Below are 20,481 nucleotides of genomic sequence, written 5' to 3' on the forward strand. Positions count from 1 at the left end.
TGGTGACAGTTATTGTACCTCCCCTATCGTAGCTTTGATGTGAGTATATCTATTTCCAACCCCAATGCACAGGAGCCGAGGAATTTTCAAAGGCCCTCTTCTCAAGCCCGGCCTGTGCCACTACCACCCCCAGTACTTTCTTTGATTTCCTCCCAGAGGCAAGAGCCGTTCTTCATCTCTCAGCCAGGTTTCTGCACTGCAGGGAGTGAGTTCCCATTTCAACGGTTGCAAAGGGCAGCTTTGAAAAGGAATTGGGGGGGCATCATCATCTTCACATTGAATCCACCCTCTTCAGGACTGCAAAAAGCAAGTCCCATGGTGGCCAACCTATTCCACTCCCCCAAAGGGCCGCGTTTGCCGCCTGCTTATCCAGAAACGGGGATTTCCCACTGTGTGCCCAAACTCCCTTTTGGCCTGCCCCATTTGCTGTGATGGGGCCACTTTCTGAAGGCAGGAGGAGAGAACGCAGGGAACTCGCCATGCTCATTCACACTGCTCTCCCAGAAGTTTCAGCGCAATGCCCAATTGCATTGTGCCAAATACAGATCTGCAAGCCACACAGGAGAGATGCTACAATGCAGCCCCAAAGCTCTACATTTTGGAAGGATGCCCCCCCCCAAGAAGGAGGCCTAGAGGAGGGTGTGCGGGAGGCCACCTACAACTGTCGTAAGTCAAAAACATTTATATGGCACTTTCCATAAAATATCTCACAGCAGCTGGTCATTCCATTTATTTATTTATTTTTAAATAAAGCATCTTTGCTGCACCCACCAACCTCAGAACGCTGAGAACAGAAACCCCCTCAGCACCCTCTCTGGCCCTCAGAAGCATTGTTTCAGTGGTTTTCTTTCTCATTCTGGGCCAAATTTTATCTGGCAATTTCCACCCACAGGGAGCACCAACCTGCGGAGCCGCTCTCTCCCCGTTGCCTTTGAAGAAGGAACCCCTTGGGGAAAAGCCACGGTGGCTGAATTCGGAAGCTGAGCAGGTGTGCTCAATGTGGCCTGGGATGCACCGCTGCGGCGACTGAAAGAAATGGGCTTGCCTGCTCAACACGTGAGCAACACAGACTCACGGTAACACGGAGCTAATTGCAGCATGAGTTGGAGTTTGCACAGCATGTGCAGAGTGCTGGAAAGCGTTTGGCACGAGTTCAGAAAGAAGACACTAGGCATTTCAGCAGAAAAGTTGTATTCAAACAAAACATACAACATAAACAGCTGCTCATCCAGATTCCCGGACGGGGTTCAAAAGCTTCTTAAATACAAAAAGGCGTATTTACAAGCTCACCCACACTCCCGCTCTCAGAAGGAGCAAAAAAGAGAGGCTGCTGAGTTCCAAAAGCAGAAGAAGCGAGCAAGGAGCAGGCTCTGGCAGAGCTGGCTTATTTAAATGCAAATCAAGCAAGGAAGCGGAGGACAGGTTTCAAACTACAGATTCCCATACATGGTCATGCAACACTTTTCTGACCTCTGGTTACATTTTAACCTGAGAACAATGGTGCCCGAGCTCCCCATCCTTGCTGGACACTTAAGAAGTAGTTAATTACCATGGATACCTGATGTCTCTGTGACTTGCTCCCAAGCAGAACAAACAAATACCAACAACTTCCCAAGGCTCGGGTTGCATTTGCAGAACCGGCTGAGTTTTTACACGGGCAACCAGCGGAGGACGCGTCCCTGTGAAAGTCGAATGATGTGGCGCGCCCGCCTTTTCCACCCCGGGGGATTCGGAGCTCATCTTTGGAACCAACAGCCGAGAAACGTCGCTGACCTCGCACGGCCGCAGGAGCCTCGCAGCGCCGCTAGGGGCAGCAGCGCGCCCCGCCCGGCTGGGAAGCCTCCTCCGTCGTCAGCGCCGCGGCCAATCGAGCCGCTGTTGCCGAGGCCGGGAGGGCGCGGGCGGGGCTTCCCGTCCCGTGACCTCCCCTCCGGGCGAGGGGCGGGGCGGCTGAGTGACGCCAGCCAGGCAGGCCGGGGGCCTGGCAGCGCCCGCGGTGGTCTTTGGAGGCCTGGTGGCCGGGAGGGGCCGACCCGGGACCGCCCTCCTCTCCGCGGCCTCTCGCGGGGCAGGAGCCAGGGCGGCCCGGCTGTCTGGGGGCTCCGCTCCGAAGGGCGGGCAGGGTCGGAGCGTCCCCGGGAGTCCCGGCGACCGGCGGCCCTTGGCCCGGAGGCAGCGGGGGCTGGGGACCGGGGCCTCCTCGGGCAGGACAGGGCTTGGGCTCCGGGGACTCGCCGGGCCGCCGCTGGCCTCGAGGAAGGGAACCCGCGCGCGGGCCGGGCAGGGGCCTCCGGCGTCCGGGAAGAGCAGCTGGCGGGCGGGCGGGCGCCGGGTCGGGGTTTCCCGGCCGGAGCCCGCTGCCCGCGCTGGGATCGCCCCGAGGGGCCGACAGCCAGCCCGGCCTTCGCTCCATCGACCGGGGAAACTTGGGGGCGGCCGGAGCGGGGGCTGCTGACCGCGACACCGCCGCCACGTGTTTCCCTAGGGTGTGAATGAAGGGGGGGAAACCGGGATGCCGCTGTGCAGCGCCCCTCTCGGTCGAATCTTAAAGGCCCCCGAGGCGAGGTTGGGGCGGCCCCTTTGGCGCCCCCGGGGTAGGGTTGCAGAGCGGCGGGCGAAGGAGGGCTGTGCCGACCCCTCGCCCGGATGCTTAGCGGGCGGTCACACCCCCCGCGGGGGTCTGCCGAGTCTTATTTCCCACAGGCTCTTCGCTTGACGCCCCCTAAATGATGCAGAGTCGGGTGACCGCCTGTCACTCTGACTGTTCGCGGAGCCGCAGCGGGGTTGGGTTGTTTTACTGAGGCTTATTGGATAAATCATAATCAGCCGTGTTTACCCCGCAGGCCAGAGCCCAGGCGAGCGACCATTAGGCAAATTCTCTCACGCGAAGCCGGTCGCGGCAGCCATGTGGGAGACGCATGGGAAGGAATGGCAGTCTCAGCCCGGGCTTGCGGATGTGCCCCGTTAAAACGTGGCAGCAACATGGTGGCTCAGCGCAGGGGACAAACTAGCCGGTGGAGGCAGTTCATGGCTCCGAAGGAAAACGAGTTAAAGCACTGGTGGGAATGCAGCTACCTGTGGCTTATTTGGTGAACCAAGCCAGGGTGTGGTGGCAGAGGGAAGGGGGAGTAAATTGATGCCAAAAGCAAGCAGGAAAGGAATAAAAAAACAAGCACTGTGAGTCTGTGTGCAAATTGTGTTTGGAATACTTCACAGTTATCACCATGGTGCTTGAAGCAAGAGTTTTGTAGCACAGGAAAAGACAACCAGGAAGGAAAGGTTACACACGAGGGCAAACAACTCAAGAGAACATCACTGGGGAATTTTGAATTGGGCAGAATCTCAGGGGGGTCATCCGGCCACGTTGTTCACTCAGCAGGCTTAAACTGAGAAACTGGCTACAGCAAATTGTGGCTTTGAAGGCAACTGCACATCTTTGGGAAGAGAGGAAGGGGGGAATCAATGGCTTCACAGCCAATGGTGCATGCAGAAGGTGCACATCTGGTGAGAGCGAGAAGGCCCTTCCCATCTCATGAGTCTGCGGGGCGCCAAGAGTGCAGGAGCAGGGAAGATGGTGCCAGCCCAACATCCTCCTAGGGTTCCAGCAGCAAGAGTGCAGTTTTTGCTCAGGGGTTGGGGGTGCTTTGTAGGTGGCAGCTGCTTTCAGGCACCCCCCGACTGGCCTCTGCAGCAGTGGGCATGCACGGCCCTTTGGAGAGCAGCCGTGGCCCCAGTCCCTTGTCCCCTGCCCTGCACCACCCACCCCCAGGACCTGACATGAGAAATGCTTATTATTTTCAGAATACTTTATTTTTACATGATTTTGTTAGCACGTGGCTGCCTCAGCTCAGCCAAACGGGGGAGTGGGTGTAGAAAGCCCAAGGAACAGAGGACAGGTTTTGCGCTCTTCAGGAAGATCGGCTTCATTCAGATCGGGGAAGAGCTGGGCCTGCTGCTTCGCTGCAGATCCGGGCTGGGGCAGGACGGCGCTTCCGGGGAGCCGGAGAAATTGGACGCCGCATCCTCTTCCACTCTGTGCAGCCCATCTCTCCCGTCCCCCAAAGAACAGAAGCTGCCCGGGTCAGGACCCCGCCCCGCTCCATATGGGGAAGGGTGCCGGAATAGCCGGAGGGTCTTTCCATGGAAGAGTTGTCTTCGAGAAAGACTGCTGGTTGTGCTCCAGAAACTCACCCAGTAGGGAAAATGGAAGCCGGGGGGGGCAACCACCCCATGGCCAGGGAGGTGGGGGGCCCGGGGTCTTAGCAGAGCCCCAACCTCCAGCTCCTGGGAAAGGCAAGAGTCCAGCAGCCCCAGGTGGGTCTGAAGCACCCCTTGGGCTTGCTGCTCCCCACAGGCACGCGCAGCGGTTGAGCAGCAGTTGTGGAAACCCTGGAGCTGCCAAGCACGAGGACTGCTCTGCACAAGGTGAGGAGGGGGTCACCCACCCTGTCCCTGTGGCCAGCTGGGCTGCCGGGCCGGCCTTCTGCTGCCAGGCAGGGGAGGCTGCCTTGGCCCCCTTTCTGGGCAGGGATAAAGTGCAGAGAAAATCGAGGGGAGGAGCAGTATGGGGAGAGCTGGGAGACTCCAAGGGATTCCTGCTCCAGGGATCTTGGGCAGGGGGGCAAGACCTGCCAAGCACCAGAAAAGCAGGAGCCACATGGCAGTGCCTGCGTGGGACTCTCCTGCTCCCTGTGGAAAAGGTCAGAGGCTTGTGGCAGCCTGCTCTGGAGACATTGCAGGGCCACCCATGCTCACTCCCCCGGGAAGCAATCCCAATGCTGCATAGCTGCCTTTGTGGCTATTGGCACCTTCACAAACAGCTGCCAGAGCCCCCAACCCGGCATGGGGAAGAGGCCCCACGGAGGGCCAGCCCACCCCCAAGCACACAGTCCAGCAGGCTGGCTGGGAGGGTCGAGAGAGCCCCCCCTCCGGCCTGCCTGCCATGGTTACTGCAGGTAGCGGTAAGCCTTGAAACAGTGGTTGCCCGAATCGGCCACCACCACATGTCCGTCCGAGGTGAGCGCCAGGCCCTGCGGCCCGTAGAGTGGATCTGCGGTGGTATTGATGTAGGACAGGAAGGAGCCTGAGCTGTCAAAAACCTGGAAAGAGAGGATTGGGGCCATGAACCCTGAGGGAGACCGTGCTGCAGCCCAGCTGACCTCATGGGCCGGGAGGCTTCTCTCCGCCCAGATCAATGGTGTGGCCCCACCATGGAAGGTAGTGTACACTTCTGGCTGCCACATCTCAAAAGCAACAGGGCTGGCTCAGGAGAGGGTAGGAAAGGACAGCCAGAACAATTTAGGGGTGCCTCACCTACCAGGGAGCAGCCGCACCCTTCTCCCACCACCTAAGAGAAACATGCTTAGGCACACCTCGTAGAAGGGGTGCATCGCTGAGCAGTGGCAGGAGGAAAGCTTGCACCACACGCTAACAGCTGCAGCACGAAGGACCCCATGGCAGGAATGCTAGCGGGTGAGCCACCCTCAGGAGCAGGATGCCAAGGGCCAGGTCCCTGGGAAGGGGAGGGGCCCTACGGGGGACCACTGCCTTCATCCCTGCTGCCCCGCATGACACTGGAAAGAGGCTGCAGCTGCCGTATCAGGGGGACCCCTCTGCCCCAGTAGCTGAACCCCAAGGAGGGCCTGAAAGAGAGATGGGGCTCGGTGCCAGCCAGCCTCCGTTTTCCTCAGCCTGGACTCTGGTAGAAACTCAGGGAGGTTGCTGGCCTGGAGCCCGCACCCGTGCCACCAGCAGGCCTTAGGGCCGGGGCGGAGGGCCCCCCTGCACTTCCACCATCCACCTGGCAGAGTTCCCAGCACTACCAGCTCCCACCAAAACACCTGGATCCGGCTGTTGCCCCAGTCGGCCACGATGATGTTCCCATTGGAATCCACAGCCACACCCGTCGGGGCATTGAACTGCCCATTCCCCTCACCATGGGAGCCAAACTTGAAGAGAAACTCTCCATCAGCACTGTAGACCTGAGGGAGGGGGGAGAGGCGGCTTGGCGGGGCCCTCACAGTCCCTGCCCAGTGAGGAGGGGGAGGAGGAGGAGAGCAACCGCCTGCAGAGCAGGTGGGTGGGTTCTGGTGCAAGGACCCGCACTTGCATCTGGCACAGGAGGCTCTGTGCCCAGCCCTTGAGCTGCTTGGCTCAAATACAGGGGAAGTGCCCTCCGGCGGGCAAGGGCCTCTATGCTTTACAGGGACCCCCACTCCGTCTCCCTCCCTTGCCAAGCTGGGGCCTGCCTCAGCCTTGGAACACTTCTCCTGGAGGCAGGGGAAGCACTCCGGGGGGCCTGGGGGGCAGGGCCCTTGTTCCACAGGAGCAGCCAAGGAACAGAAAGGAGCCCCAACTCTGCACACTTTCTCCCATGGTGCGCAAAATAGCTCTCAGGCAGACACCGGCTCCCCAGAATCCCCTGGAACTGGCTGGGCCACCCCTCACCTTCACAGAGTGGTTGTGGAAGTCAGTCACCACAATCTCGTTCTTGTTGTTGACAGCGACAAAGTGTGGCCCTGAGCAAAGGAAACAAGGGAAGTTGGAAAGAACACCACCCAGCCCTTCCCAGCCGGATCTGCGGCAAAGGAGAGGAACCGTGGAGGGTACCTGCAAACTGGCGCTCCGATGTGCCGCGGCTCCCAAACTTGGCTACCAGCTTTCCGTTGGATTGGAAGATGAAGACGCAGCACGCCTTGTTATCCACCACAATTATGTGCCCATTGCGGTCCACCGCCACGCCCTTGGGGCCCATCAAGCGGCCAGCTCCAATCTTGGTCTGGGGAGAAGGCAAGCTTGGGAAAGGCATACAGGCACGTACCAGCTCCAGGGCACTCTCATGCAGAGGTCAGCCCCAGAGGCAGACCCTACTGACCCCTCACCTGGCAGCCAGTCCCTTCCCTTTAGAGGAAGGATCAGGCAGAAGGGCAGTGCGGCCTACCCCAGTCCCGACTGCAGCCAATCAGTAGACCAACGTTCCCCAACAGGATGCCCTCCAGAGTGGTTGCGGTGCAGCCCCCATCATCCACTCCCTCCTCCAAGCATGGAGAATGGGAATCAAACACATCTGAAGGGGGTGAGCTAGAGGACCGGACTACTGTTGCACAAAGGCAGATGGCGGGTTCCCAGGTAGGTCCTCCAGGCGAGCCTCAAGCCAGGTGTTGCCCCTCTGCAGCTCCCTCCTTCCCCCCTTTCCCAGTAACGGCACTTTCAGACTCACCTCTTTCAGCCACTTTCCCCCAGTGCCACCTTTATTCTTCCTATCATTGCCACAACTCCCTTCATATCAAGAGGCAAATGATGATCTGTGGGCTCTCAACAGGAGAATGCGTGGGGGTGGGGGCAGGCCAAAGCAGTCATTCTCCCTGTTCTAGGGTTCATGGGGGCCACCTACACCACCAGTGACCCCGTACACAGCCCCCAAGCCCTGCAAGTCCCAGTCTGCCTCCCAAGACACTTACCTTGAATTTGCCTTCGGGGGAGAAGATGCTGACCCAGCGATTGTCATAGTCCGCGATGATGATGTCACCATTAAGGTCCACTGTTACCCCGGTTGGGCGCTGCAGCTGTCCAGGGGAGCGTCCCCGTACGCCGAAGCGCAGGCGGAACTGGCCCTCATTGGAGAAGACCTGGTGCACGGGGGGAGGGGGGAGAGCCTGTTGAAGGGGGTCCTGGGCGGCCACCCTGGGGGCCCACAGAGGATGTGTTCCTACCTGCACGCACTGGTTATTGCTGTCTGCCACCACGATGCGCCCGCTGCTCGAGGTGGAAATGCCCTGCAGGTTGGTGAATTCTCCCTTTTCCCGGCCACGGCTTCCTGCCAAGACAGGGTGCCCCTGGGTGAGAGCAGGATGGGCCTGTTGTGCAGCAAGTGGCTGCAGAGCCCCTTTCACCCTCCTTCCCTTCCAGGCACTGACCGACGCGGAAGATCAGCTCATCCTCAATGGGGTTCTCCTTCTTCTTGCCGCTGCTGTACATGCTGGAGGGGCGGCGCACCGCCTTTTGTCGGATGTGGCCGCTGCTGGGAGACTTCACGCGGCGCTTGACGTCATCTGGGGAGGGGGGCACGTCGGAGGCCTTGACAGCCTTGACTCTGAAGGGGCTGCCTCGGATGGGCTGCCCATAGAGGCAGATGGAGAGGACGTGGTCGCCCTCCTGGCGTGGGGCATAGAGCAGTTCATAGGTGCCGTTCTTGTTGTCCTGCACCTCGTGCTCCAGGGCGCAGCCATCAGGAGCCAGCACCTCAGCCCGCAGGCAGGCACTGCCATTGCGCACCAGCTCCCCATCCTTATCCTTGGTAGTGATGGTCAGTGAGGCTGCCTGGCCCACCACAGCGTGGCGGAGGCCTTCCCCCGTTGCCACGGTCTTGTGGGCAATAGCACTGGTGGTGAGCAGCACACCCAGATTGAGGATGGACTTGCGCACGCCCTCTGTCTCCACCACGTAGTCCACCTGGGCATTCTCGTGGGGCTGCTCCGGGAACTCGCGACTCGCCAGCTCGCTCAGCCGCTCGCTCATCTGCTTCTTTACCAGCAGCACCTCTGTCTCCGAGCCGTGGTCCAGCGCCTGCTCGGTGAAGCTGCAGCTGCTGAGGATGTTCTCCTGGCCTCGGCGCAGGACTTCCAGCTGGGCCTGCAGCACCTGCACGAGCGAGGGAGGGAGACTGCTTGGCCCTGCCCAGCAGACCCCTGTGGGGTTAGGAGGGATGGCAGAGCGGGCCTGGCAAGGTCGGAGCTGGTGAGCTATGTCCTCCCCCTGCCACCCCGCACCATGGCCTGGGAGGCTTCGCCCCTGGCTGGCCACCCAAGGGCACCAGGAGGAGCCTCAGCCATGGAAAGGGCTCTGGGAGTACCTTTTGCTTGGCCGCACAGAGGGCCTCCAGGTCCCGGACCAGCAGCCCCTTACGCTGCCCCAGAGCCTTCTCCAGCTCGGCAAAGGTGGTCCCAATTTCAGCCACAGCATCGTTCTTGCGCTCCGCCAGCTGCTGGCTGATCTCGGACACAAGTTCCATGGCTGCGGCCAACTGCGGCAGGCTGGAAGGCAAGGGGGTCCCTCAGGAGCCCAGGTATGCAGCAGAGTGGCAGCCCCCCCTACTGAGCCCCCCTTTGCAGGCCCCCCAGCTGCAGCCAGCCCGCCCAGTGTGATACCGGCTCTTGATGGCATCCAGCTGCTGGCGCAGCGAGGCCTTGTGTTGCTCCACCACATCCCGCAAGGGCACGGTCACATGTTCCCGGTGCTCGCCCACTGTGCACTCGTGGCACATGGCGGTCTCACAGGCCTCGCAGTAGTACTCCATGGTCTGGGGGCAGATGGGGAAGCAGGTAAGCCTTGGCCCATGTGCTGTGCTGGAGCAGAACCCTAAGGGACCCCATTCCCCAGCCAGCATGGCTGCCTCGAGGAGGGCCTGGTCCCAGGGCAGACCCCCCGTCTCTGCACAAAGGAAGCCCCCTGGTTCTGAAAAAGAAAGCCGAGACGTGGAGCGCCCCCTGCTGGCCAGGGAAGGCCTCTGGGCATGAGGGGCAAAGGGGGGATCCCCCCTCACCAAAGCCCAGCAGCCGAGGCCTGCTGCTCTGTCCCTCCTCTCTTCCTCCCCACTAGTGTGAGCCCGGCACACACCTTCCCCTCATGATTGGGGCAGGAGAGCGGCTTGCCAGGCACCGCGCTGACCGAATCCAGCATGGCAATGGCGTCCTCGTGGCTGGCACTGTCGGGCTGGCGCTGGAGCACTTCCATGAGGTTGGTGATGAAAAAGTTGTTCTGGAGGGCGGCCACACCCTTTTCGGGGAGGATGGAGGTCTGACGGCACACGGGACAGGAGAGGGTCAGGCTCTGGGGCGGGATGTAGTTCTGAAGACACCTGGCCAAGGGGGCAAGAGGTGAGTCAGGTGGGGCAGCCCAGAGCCCTTGGCAGAGGGCTGGCAGCCAGGCAGGCGGGGACAGAGCTGGACAGAAGAGGGGGACAAGCACTGGGTGTGCCAACGAGCGTCAGGAGGAGCATTCAAGCACCAGGCTCTTTTCGCCACGCCCTCGACTAGGGCTTCTGCTCTTTCAGCCGGCCTCCTGCCCCAACCAACCATGGGAGCCAGAGGTTTCAGATGAGCCTCCCCAGTCTGCCGCGGTCCGGCCCACCCACCTCAACCCTGGCCACACATTCAGCCCCACCTCTGGCACGGATTCCTCTTTCTTGCCTATACAGCCGCCTCTAACGAGGCTACCACTTTGGGGGCAGAGAAAGGTGTCCGTCCACAAGGTCACTCCACACCCGGCAGAGGATTGGAGCAGTGACCATTTATTCTATTATTCTGCTCAGGAGATGCTATATTTATTTGCACCCAGACAATCAGCTGGACTTGCAGTGGTTCAACAAATACACATAAAAATTATACCAAAAAAAAGCCATAGTAAAGAGCCCTTATCTGCACATAAGTATCTCTGCAAACTCTATAGAAACAGAAACCCTTTGGCTGTTCTCAGCCGCCTGAAGCAGGGGCCAACATGATGTCAGCTGGGCAGCCCTTTGTGCGGGGAGGAGAGCCCCATTGCCCCAAGGGCCAAGGGCAGCCCGAGCAGCAGGGGAGCGACCTCAAAGCGGAGGGCACAGGCTGAGCAAGGCCCCAGTGCTGGAGCAGATGTTTTTAAGCAACTCTGTGGGCAGAATCCCTTGGCGGAGGGCTGTGCTGTGGGGTGGCTCCTAGGTGGCCCACCCTCAGCATCAGTCTAACTGGGACATGTTCTTAGGAAAGGGTTCAGAGCCAGTGGGGAGCGAGGCTGAAGCCGACTCAAAAGGGACTAGCATTGCTTAGGCAAATTGCGGGGAACAGTGGAGTTTCTAGCAAATTCTGCCTGGGAAAATCCAGAAGGGGTGTTGCAGGGGTGGGGGTGAAGACAGAAACGATACCACCAATGCAGTCAAAAGTACAGGAGAATGGAGACATCCCCTTCCAAAGGTCAGCATCTTTGAACAGTTAAGAGAAGAGCTATTAACTATTTGAAGACAGGCCCTGGGGTGGGTGGTGGGAATTATTTGACAGGCAGCTGTTAAAAATGGAGAGAAATGAGCTCCAGCTGGGTGGCCAAGATCCAGCAAGCCAAGGGAGAACCATTGCCCAATGCAGGACTGCAATGGGAGAGGAAGGCAGCCTCCAGTCCTCCCTCACCCCCCCCCCCCACTGCTGGGATGGGGAGGCCATTCTGGAAAAGCCAGTGGTGCAGGAGAGGGGGCTAGCAAGGTCATTCTCTGGGGAAGAATGAGAGAGATCTGGTGGGAGCACCAGGGGAACGGCCTCTCCTTGGAAAGGCCCTGGGCCCAGCCCCCTGGGGTGGTGGGGCAGAAACAGAATGGGAACCCTTTTACCTGATGGAGGGGTTTCGACAGAGCTGTATGCTAAAATACTCTTGAAGCCCACAGCCAAGAGCTTCTCCAACCAAAGGGCTGGCCACCCATTCTCTGCCAAGCACTGCCCTTCAACAGTCGGAGACAAGGCTGCCCAAAGATCGGTTACACTCAAAGGGCCCCGTGGGGACACTAAACACGCATCGCTTCCGGGCCAGGAGCAGGATTTGCGAGAGCAGCAAGCTCCAAGAGACACACCAAGGGGGGAGCGTCCTGCATTTGTGGGACCTTGTGCAGGCAGGTGAGTCGGTCTGTCTGCGTAATGGTCTGTGGGAACGACCTTGGGAGACGGGAGGGAGAGCCGCAGACTGGACAACCAATGTGTAAAAGGTGTGTCTGCCCACAGAAGGGGGGAGGGTGTAGGAAATGTTTCAGAAGGGACCCCTTCCCTAGTTTTCCAGAGAGTAAAAGGAGAGGAGGGGAGAAAGTCCTTCAGTCCTGCAAGATTCTTTAATGTAACCTTGCAATAAAGAAAGAGCTAGGATGCCTGGCTGTGCTTTTTGTCTGGACTACCTTGCAGGGCTAACAGTCTGCACACACACACGTATATTTTAATCAGGCCTTGAGTTTCTTATTTCACTGAAAGAAAACAGGCCGGCTTTGATTTGATTTGCTCTGGTTAAACTAGTGTTAGACGTACATTGCTGGGATCACCAGTAAGGAGAACTTTCTGCTTTCTTACTTCTCATACTGCAGACGCTGTTTTCACAGACGCCTATAATAACTCTGTGCCTCACCAGGCAGCTTTCAGTTAGCAAGGAGGGTCAGTGGTTCAGTCAATCACACTTGGGTGATTTCTACTCACACCCCCAACTATTTGGCTTGCACAGTTCTTCCTAGGATATCAAGACCCCACAGAGCCTGCAGCACAGCCACAGTCCAGCTATTTCTACCAATGATTAAGTCCCTGACAGACCGCATCAACCCCATCAGGACTGCAGGCCACTGGGGCTCCCGCAAGTCCAGGGGCGGGGAGAGGACCTGCAGTGGGGGAATGAGGAGAAGCATCATTGACAGGGCTCCAACAGGCACATGGAACCCCAGGGAGGGCCCAGGCAGGCTGTTACACCCCCAGGCCACAGGCAGACGGTGGGGGGAGGCAGCTCTCACCTCTCACAGAAGGTGTGAAGACATGGCAACACCTTGGGGTTATGATAGCGGTCCAGACAGATGCTGCACACTAGGAACTGCTTGTCGATCTGCCTCACTACCGGGCTGGAGCTGGACTCCCGCTTCGCCATGGTGAGGGCTGCTCGTGGCTGCCGGGGCACCCTTCGCTGCTCGTCTACCCAGGAGAGACACAAGGTGGCACTCTGGACCTCTGCCCTGCTGGAGTGGGGTAGAGGGAGGCCAGCAGGGCCCTCCACCTGGCTTCTTCTCAGAAGAGGGGCCAGAGCGGGCGCCGGAGCCGCATCGGCCCCGAGTGAGCATGCGCTGCACAGCACAGCTCGGCCCCCGTGCCAGCTGGCGCCCCGCGCGCTCGGACGGAGCCCCGCAGCCCGGCCAGGGAAACGCCGAGCGAACGCAGCCGATCCACAGGCAGCCCCTTCGGCGGCGGGAGCTCCGCCTCCAACGGTCGCCCGGCCCGCCAGCTCCTCCGGGGGGGCGCCCCTCGGGCAACAGGAGGGCCCCGTGCGCGGGCGCCGTTTTAGCAGGCGCGATCGGCCGCCCCCTCCAAGAAAAGCAGGTAGGGCCACCGCCGCCGCTCACCGGCCGGCTCTCGGCAGCCTGCGCCGCGCCCCGGGGGCTTCCGGCCTTTCAGGGCGGCCAGCCGGCTGGCCGTGCGCGCCGGGCCAGGAGGCTGGAGGCGGCTCCTCCCCTTCCCTTGAGGGAAAGGAAGGGCAGCGGCGAAAGCCAGGCGCGAGGAAGTCCGCGGCGCGGACGGGGGCCAGGCATCTGGACCGGGCGGGGGGTGCACCCCGGCGCCGCTGTGGGCGCTCCTTGGAGTCAGGGGCGCCCCCCACACCCTTCTGCAAAGACGGGAGACGGACGGACGGCTGGCCCGCCTAAGCGCACCTCCGGACCGCCCGCCCGGCGCGGCTGGGCGGGGATCGGTGCCTGGCGCGCCCGCCCTCCAGCCCGGGAAGCGGCCGGACCTGCGCGCCCCCACCCCCGCGGCTCCTCTCACCGCAACCGCTGCTTGGCGAGGGGCGTCAGCGAGGGCGGCGGGCGGCGGCCGGAGCCCGCATCTCCCTCTGCGGCCGCGATGCCGCTCCCGGTGGCGGCAGGCGCTCCGAGCGGGCTGGGCTGGGCTGGGCTGGGCTGGCTCACCGCATCCCCTCTGCTGATGGGGCCGGAGCGTACCACTGCTGGCGGCGGCAGAGGGCGGGGGCCGGAATGCCTCGCGGCGCCTCCGCAGCCAGCCCGGGCGCCGGGTCCCGCCCCTCGCCCGTCCCTCTCGCGGAGCCCGAGGCTCGCTCGGCCGCTGAGTGGGCGGGCCGGTCGCCCTGCCCCGCCTCGCTCCCCCGCCGCCGCCGCGGAATGGTCGCGCCCGCCGAGCCCGCTTTAGAGCTGCAGCAGCTGCGGCTTCTCCGCAGTGCCCGAGCGGGGAGAAGCGGGCGGGCGCCGCGGAGAGGGGTGGACCGCTCCCGCCTCGGAGGCGGCCCAGCGAGCGCAGGGGAAAGGCCGTTCCTCAGCCCGAGGCAGGGCGGTTGCCATGGGAACTGCATCTGGGCAGAGGGTACCGCGGAGCAGCAGGGGCGTGGCGGGGCAGGAGCTTCTCCCCCGGCCTCCTCCTGGGGAGGCGCGCGGGGGGGGGGGCGTCCTTGGAGGCCTTGTTCTCCCGCCCTTGTCGGACCCGCCAAGCAGGACTGTTGGGCCCGGTCCCCGCTGGCAGCAGATTTGGGACACCTGCTCCAGGCAGACTGAATGGGACGAGATAACCCCCAGCCCACCCACAAGCACACATGCCATGTGCGCCAAGGAGCCCTGCCCCTCCCAGGGAGCCCCTGGCAATGCCCTCCTTTAAGGCCACCCAATGGCCGCTGGCATCTTTGTCAGCAACCCGACGGGTATGTCCTTTCAGCCCCCGAGGAAGGCACACATCACACACAATCCCAGCGCCTGTGAGCAGGGGGCATAGGAGAGATGCACCTCTTTGCTCACAAAATGTCTCCCAAGCCCCCCTCCCCTAGGATCTGAGCCCGGTCCCCTGAGCCCGGTACCTGCTCCACTCCCAGCACAAGGGGGCTGGGAATGATGGCTCTCCTGACTTCGAGCCACTGCAGCCAGTCTCTGCCAGCCTCATGAGCATCAGGAACCTGCTTTCAGCAAGGGTGGCAGAAACTGAGCCCATCTGGCCCTGCCACCCTGCCTGGGCAGTTTCGCCAGATAGGTCCCAGCCTGAGGGCATGCTCCGCCCATCCCTGCGGACTGCTACACGCCAGGTCAGGGGTGGGGGTGGCAGGGTTGCTTCCCTTGCTCCAGACAGTTCTCTGTCCATCCACCCCCTCCCCTGCAGACCCCCAGGTGCCCCACAGTCAGAAGCATGTCCTGCCAGGGACAGTACTGTCAACTTACCATGCAATATCAAGGTAAGGGATGCCTCTGTCTGGGTCTAGGTGTTTACGTGCATCACAGGGATGCCTCTGTCTGGGTCTAGGTGTTTACGTGCATTCTTTGGGGGCCTTTCAAAGAGCATTGGGAGCCCTTGGAATACCTGCTTTAGGGAGAGAGAGAGAGGGGTTCACAGCACGCTTGAAATGTTACACACAGGTATGAACTGTGAGCCCTCTTTCTTGGAAGGATGGAGGCGTCACCCCTCCCACCAATACTCATTTTTTCCTGATAGCTCATGCAGTCAGAGTAAATGGCTAGGATTCCTGACTTCCCTCTTCAGAAGAGGCAGACTGCTGCCATGCAGAAGAGTGAGCGCACGACAGAGGCTTCCTGGGCCAGCCCCAGACAGTGTCATTCTCTCACCTCACACTTCACAAATTGCTGAGGCAAGGCACAGGAGCAGCTGCTGGGGCTGTGCTGGCAGCAGATCCGGGCCGTCTTTCCCCAAGCCTGGCATGAAGCCTCCACCCAGCAGCTGAGCAGCTGCTGGCCCCATCATAAGCACCCAGCCTCAGTGCAATGCCTTTTCCAAAGCCCCCAAGCCAGGAACAGAGCCCTCAATTTCCCAGCCAAGAGCGCTGGCTCAAGCAAAGGACTTTTTGGGAGGCCAGAAGGGAGGACCCAGGCCCCCAGCAGTCCTTGGCCCAAAGAACGGGGTTGTTCTTGGAGCCTCAATGCAAAGAGAGCCCTTGAAGCCATGGGGTGCCCAATGCCCCCAGGGAGGCACCCAGCTCAGTCTTGATGCTGGTCCTGCAGCATTCCAAGTCTTCCTGAGAGACCGCAAGAAGCACCCCTCTCCCAGAGAACCTTACTTATTTTCTACCTAGTGAAGGTAAAGGTAAAGGTTTCCCTTGACATTAAGTCCAGTCGTGTTCGACTCTAGGGGGCAGTTCTCATCTCCGTTTCAAAGCCGAAGAGCCGGCGTTTGTCCGTAGACACTTCCGTGGTCATGTGGCCGGCATGACTACACGGAACGCCGTTACCTGCCCGCCGAAGCGGTACCTATTAATCTACTCACATTTGCATGTTTTCGAACTGCTAGGTTGGCAGGAGCTGGGACTAGCAACGGGAGCTCACCCCATCACTCGGATTCGAACCGCCGACCTTCCAATCGGCAAGCTCAGCAGCTCAGCGGTTTAACCCGCAGCACCCCATTTTCCACTGGAGGACAGGGTGCAACAAAGTACAAATAAAACTCTAAACATGCATACAGCACATTGTACTGATAGACCTTCTGAAGCAGAACCCATGACTGAATAAAAAACCTGAGCAGGCTGCTGCCGAAGGGGTATTCCCTCACCCCTCCGGGTCTCAAACCATTTGGAGCCTGAAGACTTTGTATGTGAAGGAGGAAATATGGCATCAAGTTAGGCCAGCAGAAGGCCCCCCTCCCCAAATACACTTTCCAAGGAAAATCCACTGTCAGCTCCGCCGCAAAGCACTTTGAGGCAAAGGGATGCTGGATCAGGCGCGAAGGGTCAGCAGAGGTGCAGGGAAACGAGGGCGCTGGGGAATACCCAGAAAAAGGAACATCTTAACGGACACATTCTTAGACACACACACACACCCCACCGTTCAACTCAAAAAGTCATCATGTTCATCCTTATTCCCTCACCATTCTGCCCTCATGCACACACCCATGCAATAACCCAATCACACAATAACCCAATCACACATTTGCTGCACTTCCTAAATGCACGTAAGTTGCACAAGTCTTCATCCTGTGGGGCAGTTGCATCCCCACTCGGTTTAGGCTTGTCTGTTGCCTCCGATGCTAAAATAAACCAGTTTGTGCCTCGCTGGGATTGTGTGCTGCTCTCTGGTCCGAAACGAACTCCTGGAAATTCTGGAAATTCTCGTACAAATTTATTAGAAGTGGGATGTCTGGGGACACAGAGTGACTTAGCCTCTGCAGCAAGCCCTGGGTCCCAATTCCCACTTGATGGAACTTTTGTCCTTAAAGTTTTGCAGTATCTACATTTTTGTTTGGAAGATGCACATCCAAAGCAACTTAGAGGGAGGTGGGAGGGGAAGCAGATACAGAAAAAGTGTTAACATTGCTGGACACCCCTAGAGTTTCCCATGTTTCTGATTCTGTTTTTTCCCTGCCTTGAGGACGGACAATGGAGAGCAAATTGTCCTCAGCTTAAGCACCTTATTCACAACCCCGTTTTAAATGCAGATGTGCCCTCAGCGACAATCTCCGAGGTCTCCCTTCACTGATCTACCTGAGGGAAATTTCAGCCCCACCCCCTTTCCTGCCAGGGCAGCTGGGATCACCATTCTTCTAGCCAAGAGTGTGATTTCCGCCTGTGGACCAGTCTGGCTCTCCTGCTTGTGCCAAGATGTTTCATTGATGATGGACACTGGTGCGACTTATCCCACACCTTGCCAACTTCTTACTTCCCAGATCTTGCTGCTTCTGGGGCACTGGTCCATGTGGTTAGCAGGGGAGAAATATACCTCCTCACCATCTTATGGAACCTGTCCTAATACAGCTTGATTCTCTTATTGCCAAATAGGCCTTTCTGCTCAGTGACTACACTCCTGTGAATCTGTTGGCATGGGGCCTCTTATGCAAAAATAGCCCTACAATTTATTGCACTCCTGATAAGAGTTTGTTTGGATTTAGTTGAAAGATCACCAGGGAAAATGTTGTCAGCCCTGGCTGTGGAAGGGGATCCATGGCAAGACCCTGCCCCTTTCCGGTTTCTTTGTGGGTCCCTGCTTCTCATGATGTAGGTCGCTCGCAGGGAGCGATAGCAGCCAGCATGAACACAGGAAAGCTCCACATAGTGAAAGATGAAATATAATGACTATAAATTGACATCTTAGGCATCAGCAAATTGAAATGGACAGGAATTGGACATGCAGTCCGAAGGTCACAATGTTTCCTACTCAGGACATGAAAAACAAAGAAGGGAGAGCATTGATTTCATAGTTAGGAAGAGTATAGCAAGAATGGTACTGGGCTATAATGCAATCAATAACCAAATAATATCAGTTAGACTTTGTTGATAATCCTTTAATATGAAGATTATCCAAATTTATGCTGCCACCACTGATGCAGAAGAAGAGGATGAGTTTTATAATCGAGTTCAATTTGAAATCGACAAAACATGCAAGCAAGATGTGCTGCTTGTGATCAGAGACTGGAATGCCAAAGTTGGAAACATTAAAGGAGAAAACATATTTGGATTGCATGGCTTAGGAAATGGAAACGAAGCAGGAGACTGACGTATCAATTTCTGCCACTCCCATGAATTATTCATAGCTAACACTGTCTTCAAACAACCAAAACAATGCCTTTATACATGGGCATCACTAGACAGAGTACACAGAAATCAAATTGGCCGTATTATTGCTAACAGGAGGTAGAGGAGCTCAATTATAGCCTCAAAGACATGGCCAAGTGCCGACTGTGGAACAGATCACGAACTGCTCATGTGCAGGGTCCACGTTAAGCTAAAGAAGAAGCAAGTCAAGCAATTTTCACAATAGGATAAATACTCACAATTTTCAATGAGAACATCAGGAATTGCTTTGAAGTCCTGAAACTCATTGATAGAGAACCAGAGGAACTGTGGAATGAACTTAAAGATGTTGTTAAGCATAAATGTGAAAAGAGTCCGCCAATAATGAAGAAAGAGAAGAAAGCAAATTGGAGATCAGAACAAATTGTGGAAATTGCCAAGAAGAGAAGCCAAAGCCAAGAAAGACAAACATCTCAGAAAGGAACTTAACGAAGAGTTTCGGACAGCTGTTAGAAGAGACAGGAAGCAGTATTAAAACAACATCTATACAGACATTGAAGATGGAAACAGACATGGAAAAACAAGGGAAGTCTTCCAAAAGATCTCTGAATTCAGAAGGAAGTACCAATCTTGAATTGATACATTGAAGGACACCAATGGACAGATAGTAACGGATTCAAAGAAGATCAAACAAAGATGGAAGGAGTATACTGAAATACTGTACAGGAGAGATATCAACATCCAAGACACTTCAGAAGATATTCCTTACTTACAAGAACCTCTAGTCCTAGAAGATGAAGTTAGATCAGCACTCCAGAAGGCTACAGGAACTGATGGAACACCCACTGAAATACAGCAAGCAACAGAAGAAGAACCAGTCAAGGTTCTAACCAAGCTTTGCAGGCAAATCTGGAGTACCACACAGTGACCCACAGATTGGAAGAGGTCAATCTACATCTCAATACCAAAAACAGGAGACTTAACAGAGGGTGCAAACTATTACACAATGTCCTTAATTTCACATACTAACAAAATGCTTAGGATCACCCAATGCAAATTAGAACCCTACATGGAAAAAGAGATGCCAGATGAAGCTGGCTTTAGAAAAGGCTGGGGAACCTGTGGCACTATTGTCGATGCATGATGGATAATTGAGAAGGGGTTAGGGTTGGTCTTCTGAGAATACCATGGAAAGCCCAAAAAACAAACAAATGGTTCACTGAACAAATCAACCCAGAGTTCCTACTTGAGGCACTAACGATCAGACTGAAATTATCCTATGCTGGACATATGTGAAGACCCAGCTCTCTGGAGAAGGCTGGGAAAGGTGGAAAGAAAATGAAGAGGACAACCAGCAGCAAGGGGGATGGACTCAGTTGCAGTGGCAATGGGTGCTGCATTGGAAGACCTGAAAAACAGAATAGGGACAGATGGAAAAAAATCTGTCTATGTGGCTGCTAAGTCAACACTGATTTGATGGCACATAATCAACCAACCAATCAAAATATTTTAAATTGCTTCATCTTTAAACATAATCACAAATTTCAGTCCAGAATTTTTCAGTAATCATGAAATCTATTTTACCTTGTCCATATACAGTGGTGTTTAAAGGTTTGTGAACCCTTTTGAATGCTTTATATTTCTGCATAAATATGACCTAAAACGTGATCTGTTCTCCACACAAGTCCTAAAACTAGATAAAGAGAACCCAAGCAAACAGATGGGTCAAAAGCATTATACTTCTTCATTGATTTATTGAGGAAAAAGATTCAAAGCTGCATTTGTGTAGATATGGGTGACCATGAGTAGGGCCTCCCAATCCAGGAATGGGTGCAAACGGCACACAAAATAGATTGTGCAAAGGCCCTCTGAGCCACAGTGCTGACCTGCTGTTTGCTTTTTTAAACCACAAGGAAACATGGTTTGCCGTTGCCTTCTGCTGGGACTTTTTTTTATAAATGGCCTATACAGGTAGTCTTTGCTACCTGCCTTTAAATTGTGCATGAGGTGTGGAGCTGATCTCTCTATTTTCTCTGCATACTTTTTTGCAAGCCTAAAAAGAAGGAAATCTGAAACAAGTTAACTGCCCTCGCTTCAGGCAATTGCAACTATTAACACCTGAAAAGAGGACAATTAAATTCAACCTCTTCACCTGCCAAAATCATTTGTTACCATAGTAACCTTAATCTGTAGCAGAAAACAATATACCAAAACATATACTCCTAGATTTCCTGGTGGTCCCCCATCCAAGGACTTGGCTGATCTCACCCAACTTAA

At 57.0% G+C, this 20,481-nt stretch overlaps 1 protein-coding gene across 3 annotated transcripts; it reads right to left on the minus strand.

The window, feature by feature from the left end:
• Window positions 1-3,845: 3,845 nt before the first annotated feature.
• On the minus strand, window positions 3,846-13,620 carry TRIM3 (tripartite motif containing 3). 3 transcript variants are annotated; one of them, XM_063306078.1, is made up of 12 exons: window positions 13,521-13,620; window positions 12,503-12,677; window positions 9,616-9,856; window positions 9,147-9,298; window positions 8,852-9,032; window positions 7,917-8,640; window positions 7,713-7,816; window positions 7,461-7,628; window positions 6,610-6,778; window positions 6,448-6,518; window positions 5,841-5,981; window positions 3,846-5,099 (listed from the first exon to the last, which is right to left on the minus strand). In XM_063306078.1, exons 2-12 carry the CDS (start codon window positions 12,631-12,633, stop codon window positions 4,947-4,949), a joined length of 2,235 nt encoding a protein of 744 aa, XP_063162148.1. In that variant the 5' UTR covers window positions 12,634-12,677; window positions 13,521-13,620; the 3' UTR covers window positions 3,846-4,946. The 3 variants fall into 3 exon arrangements, with proteins under 3 accessions (XP_063162148.1, XP_063162149.1, XP_063162150.1); XM_063306079.1 differs by lacking the exon at window positions 13,521-13,620 and adding an exon at window positions 13,103-13,179; XM_063306080.1 differs by lacking the exons at window positions 12,503-12,677; window positions 13,521-13,620 and adding an exon at window positions 12,075-12,162.
• Window positions 13,621-20,481: the final 6,861 nt, after the last annotated feature.

Source organism: Candoia aspera, chromosome 5 (assembly GCF_035149785.1).
Source record: "Candoia aspera isolate rCanAsp1 chromosome 5, rCanAsp1.hap2, whole genome shotgun sequence".
NCBI classification, from domain to species: Eukaryota; Metazoa; Chordata; class Lepidosauria; order Squamata; family Boidae; genus Candoia; species Candoia aspera.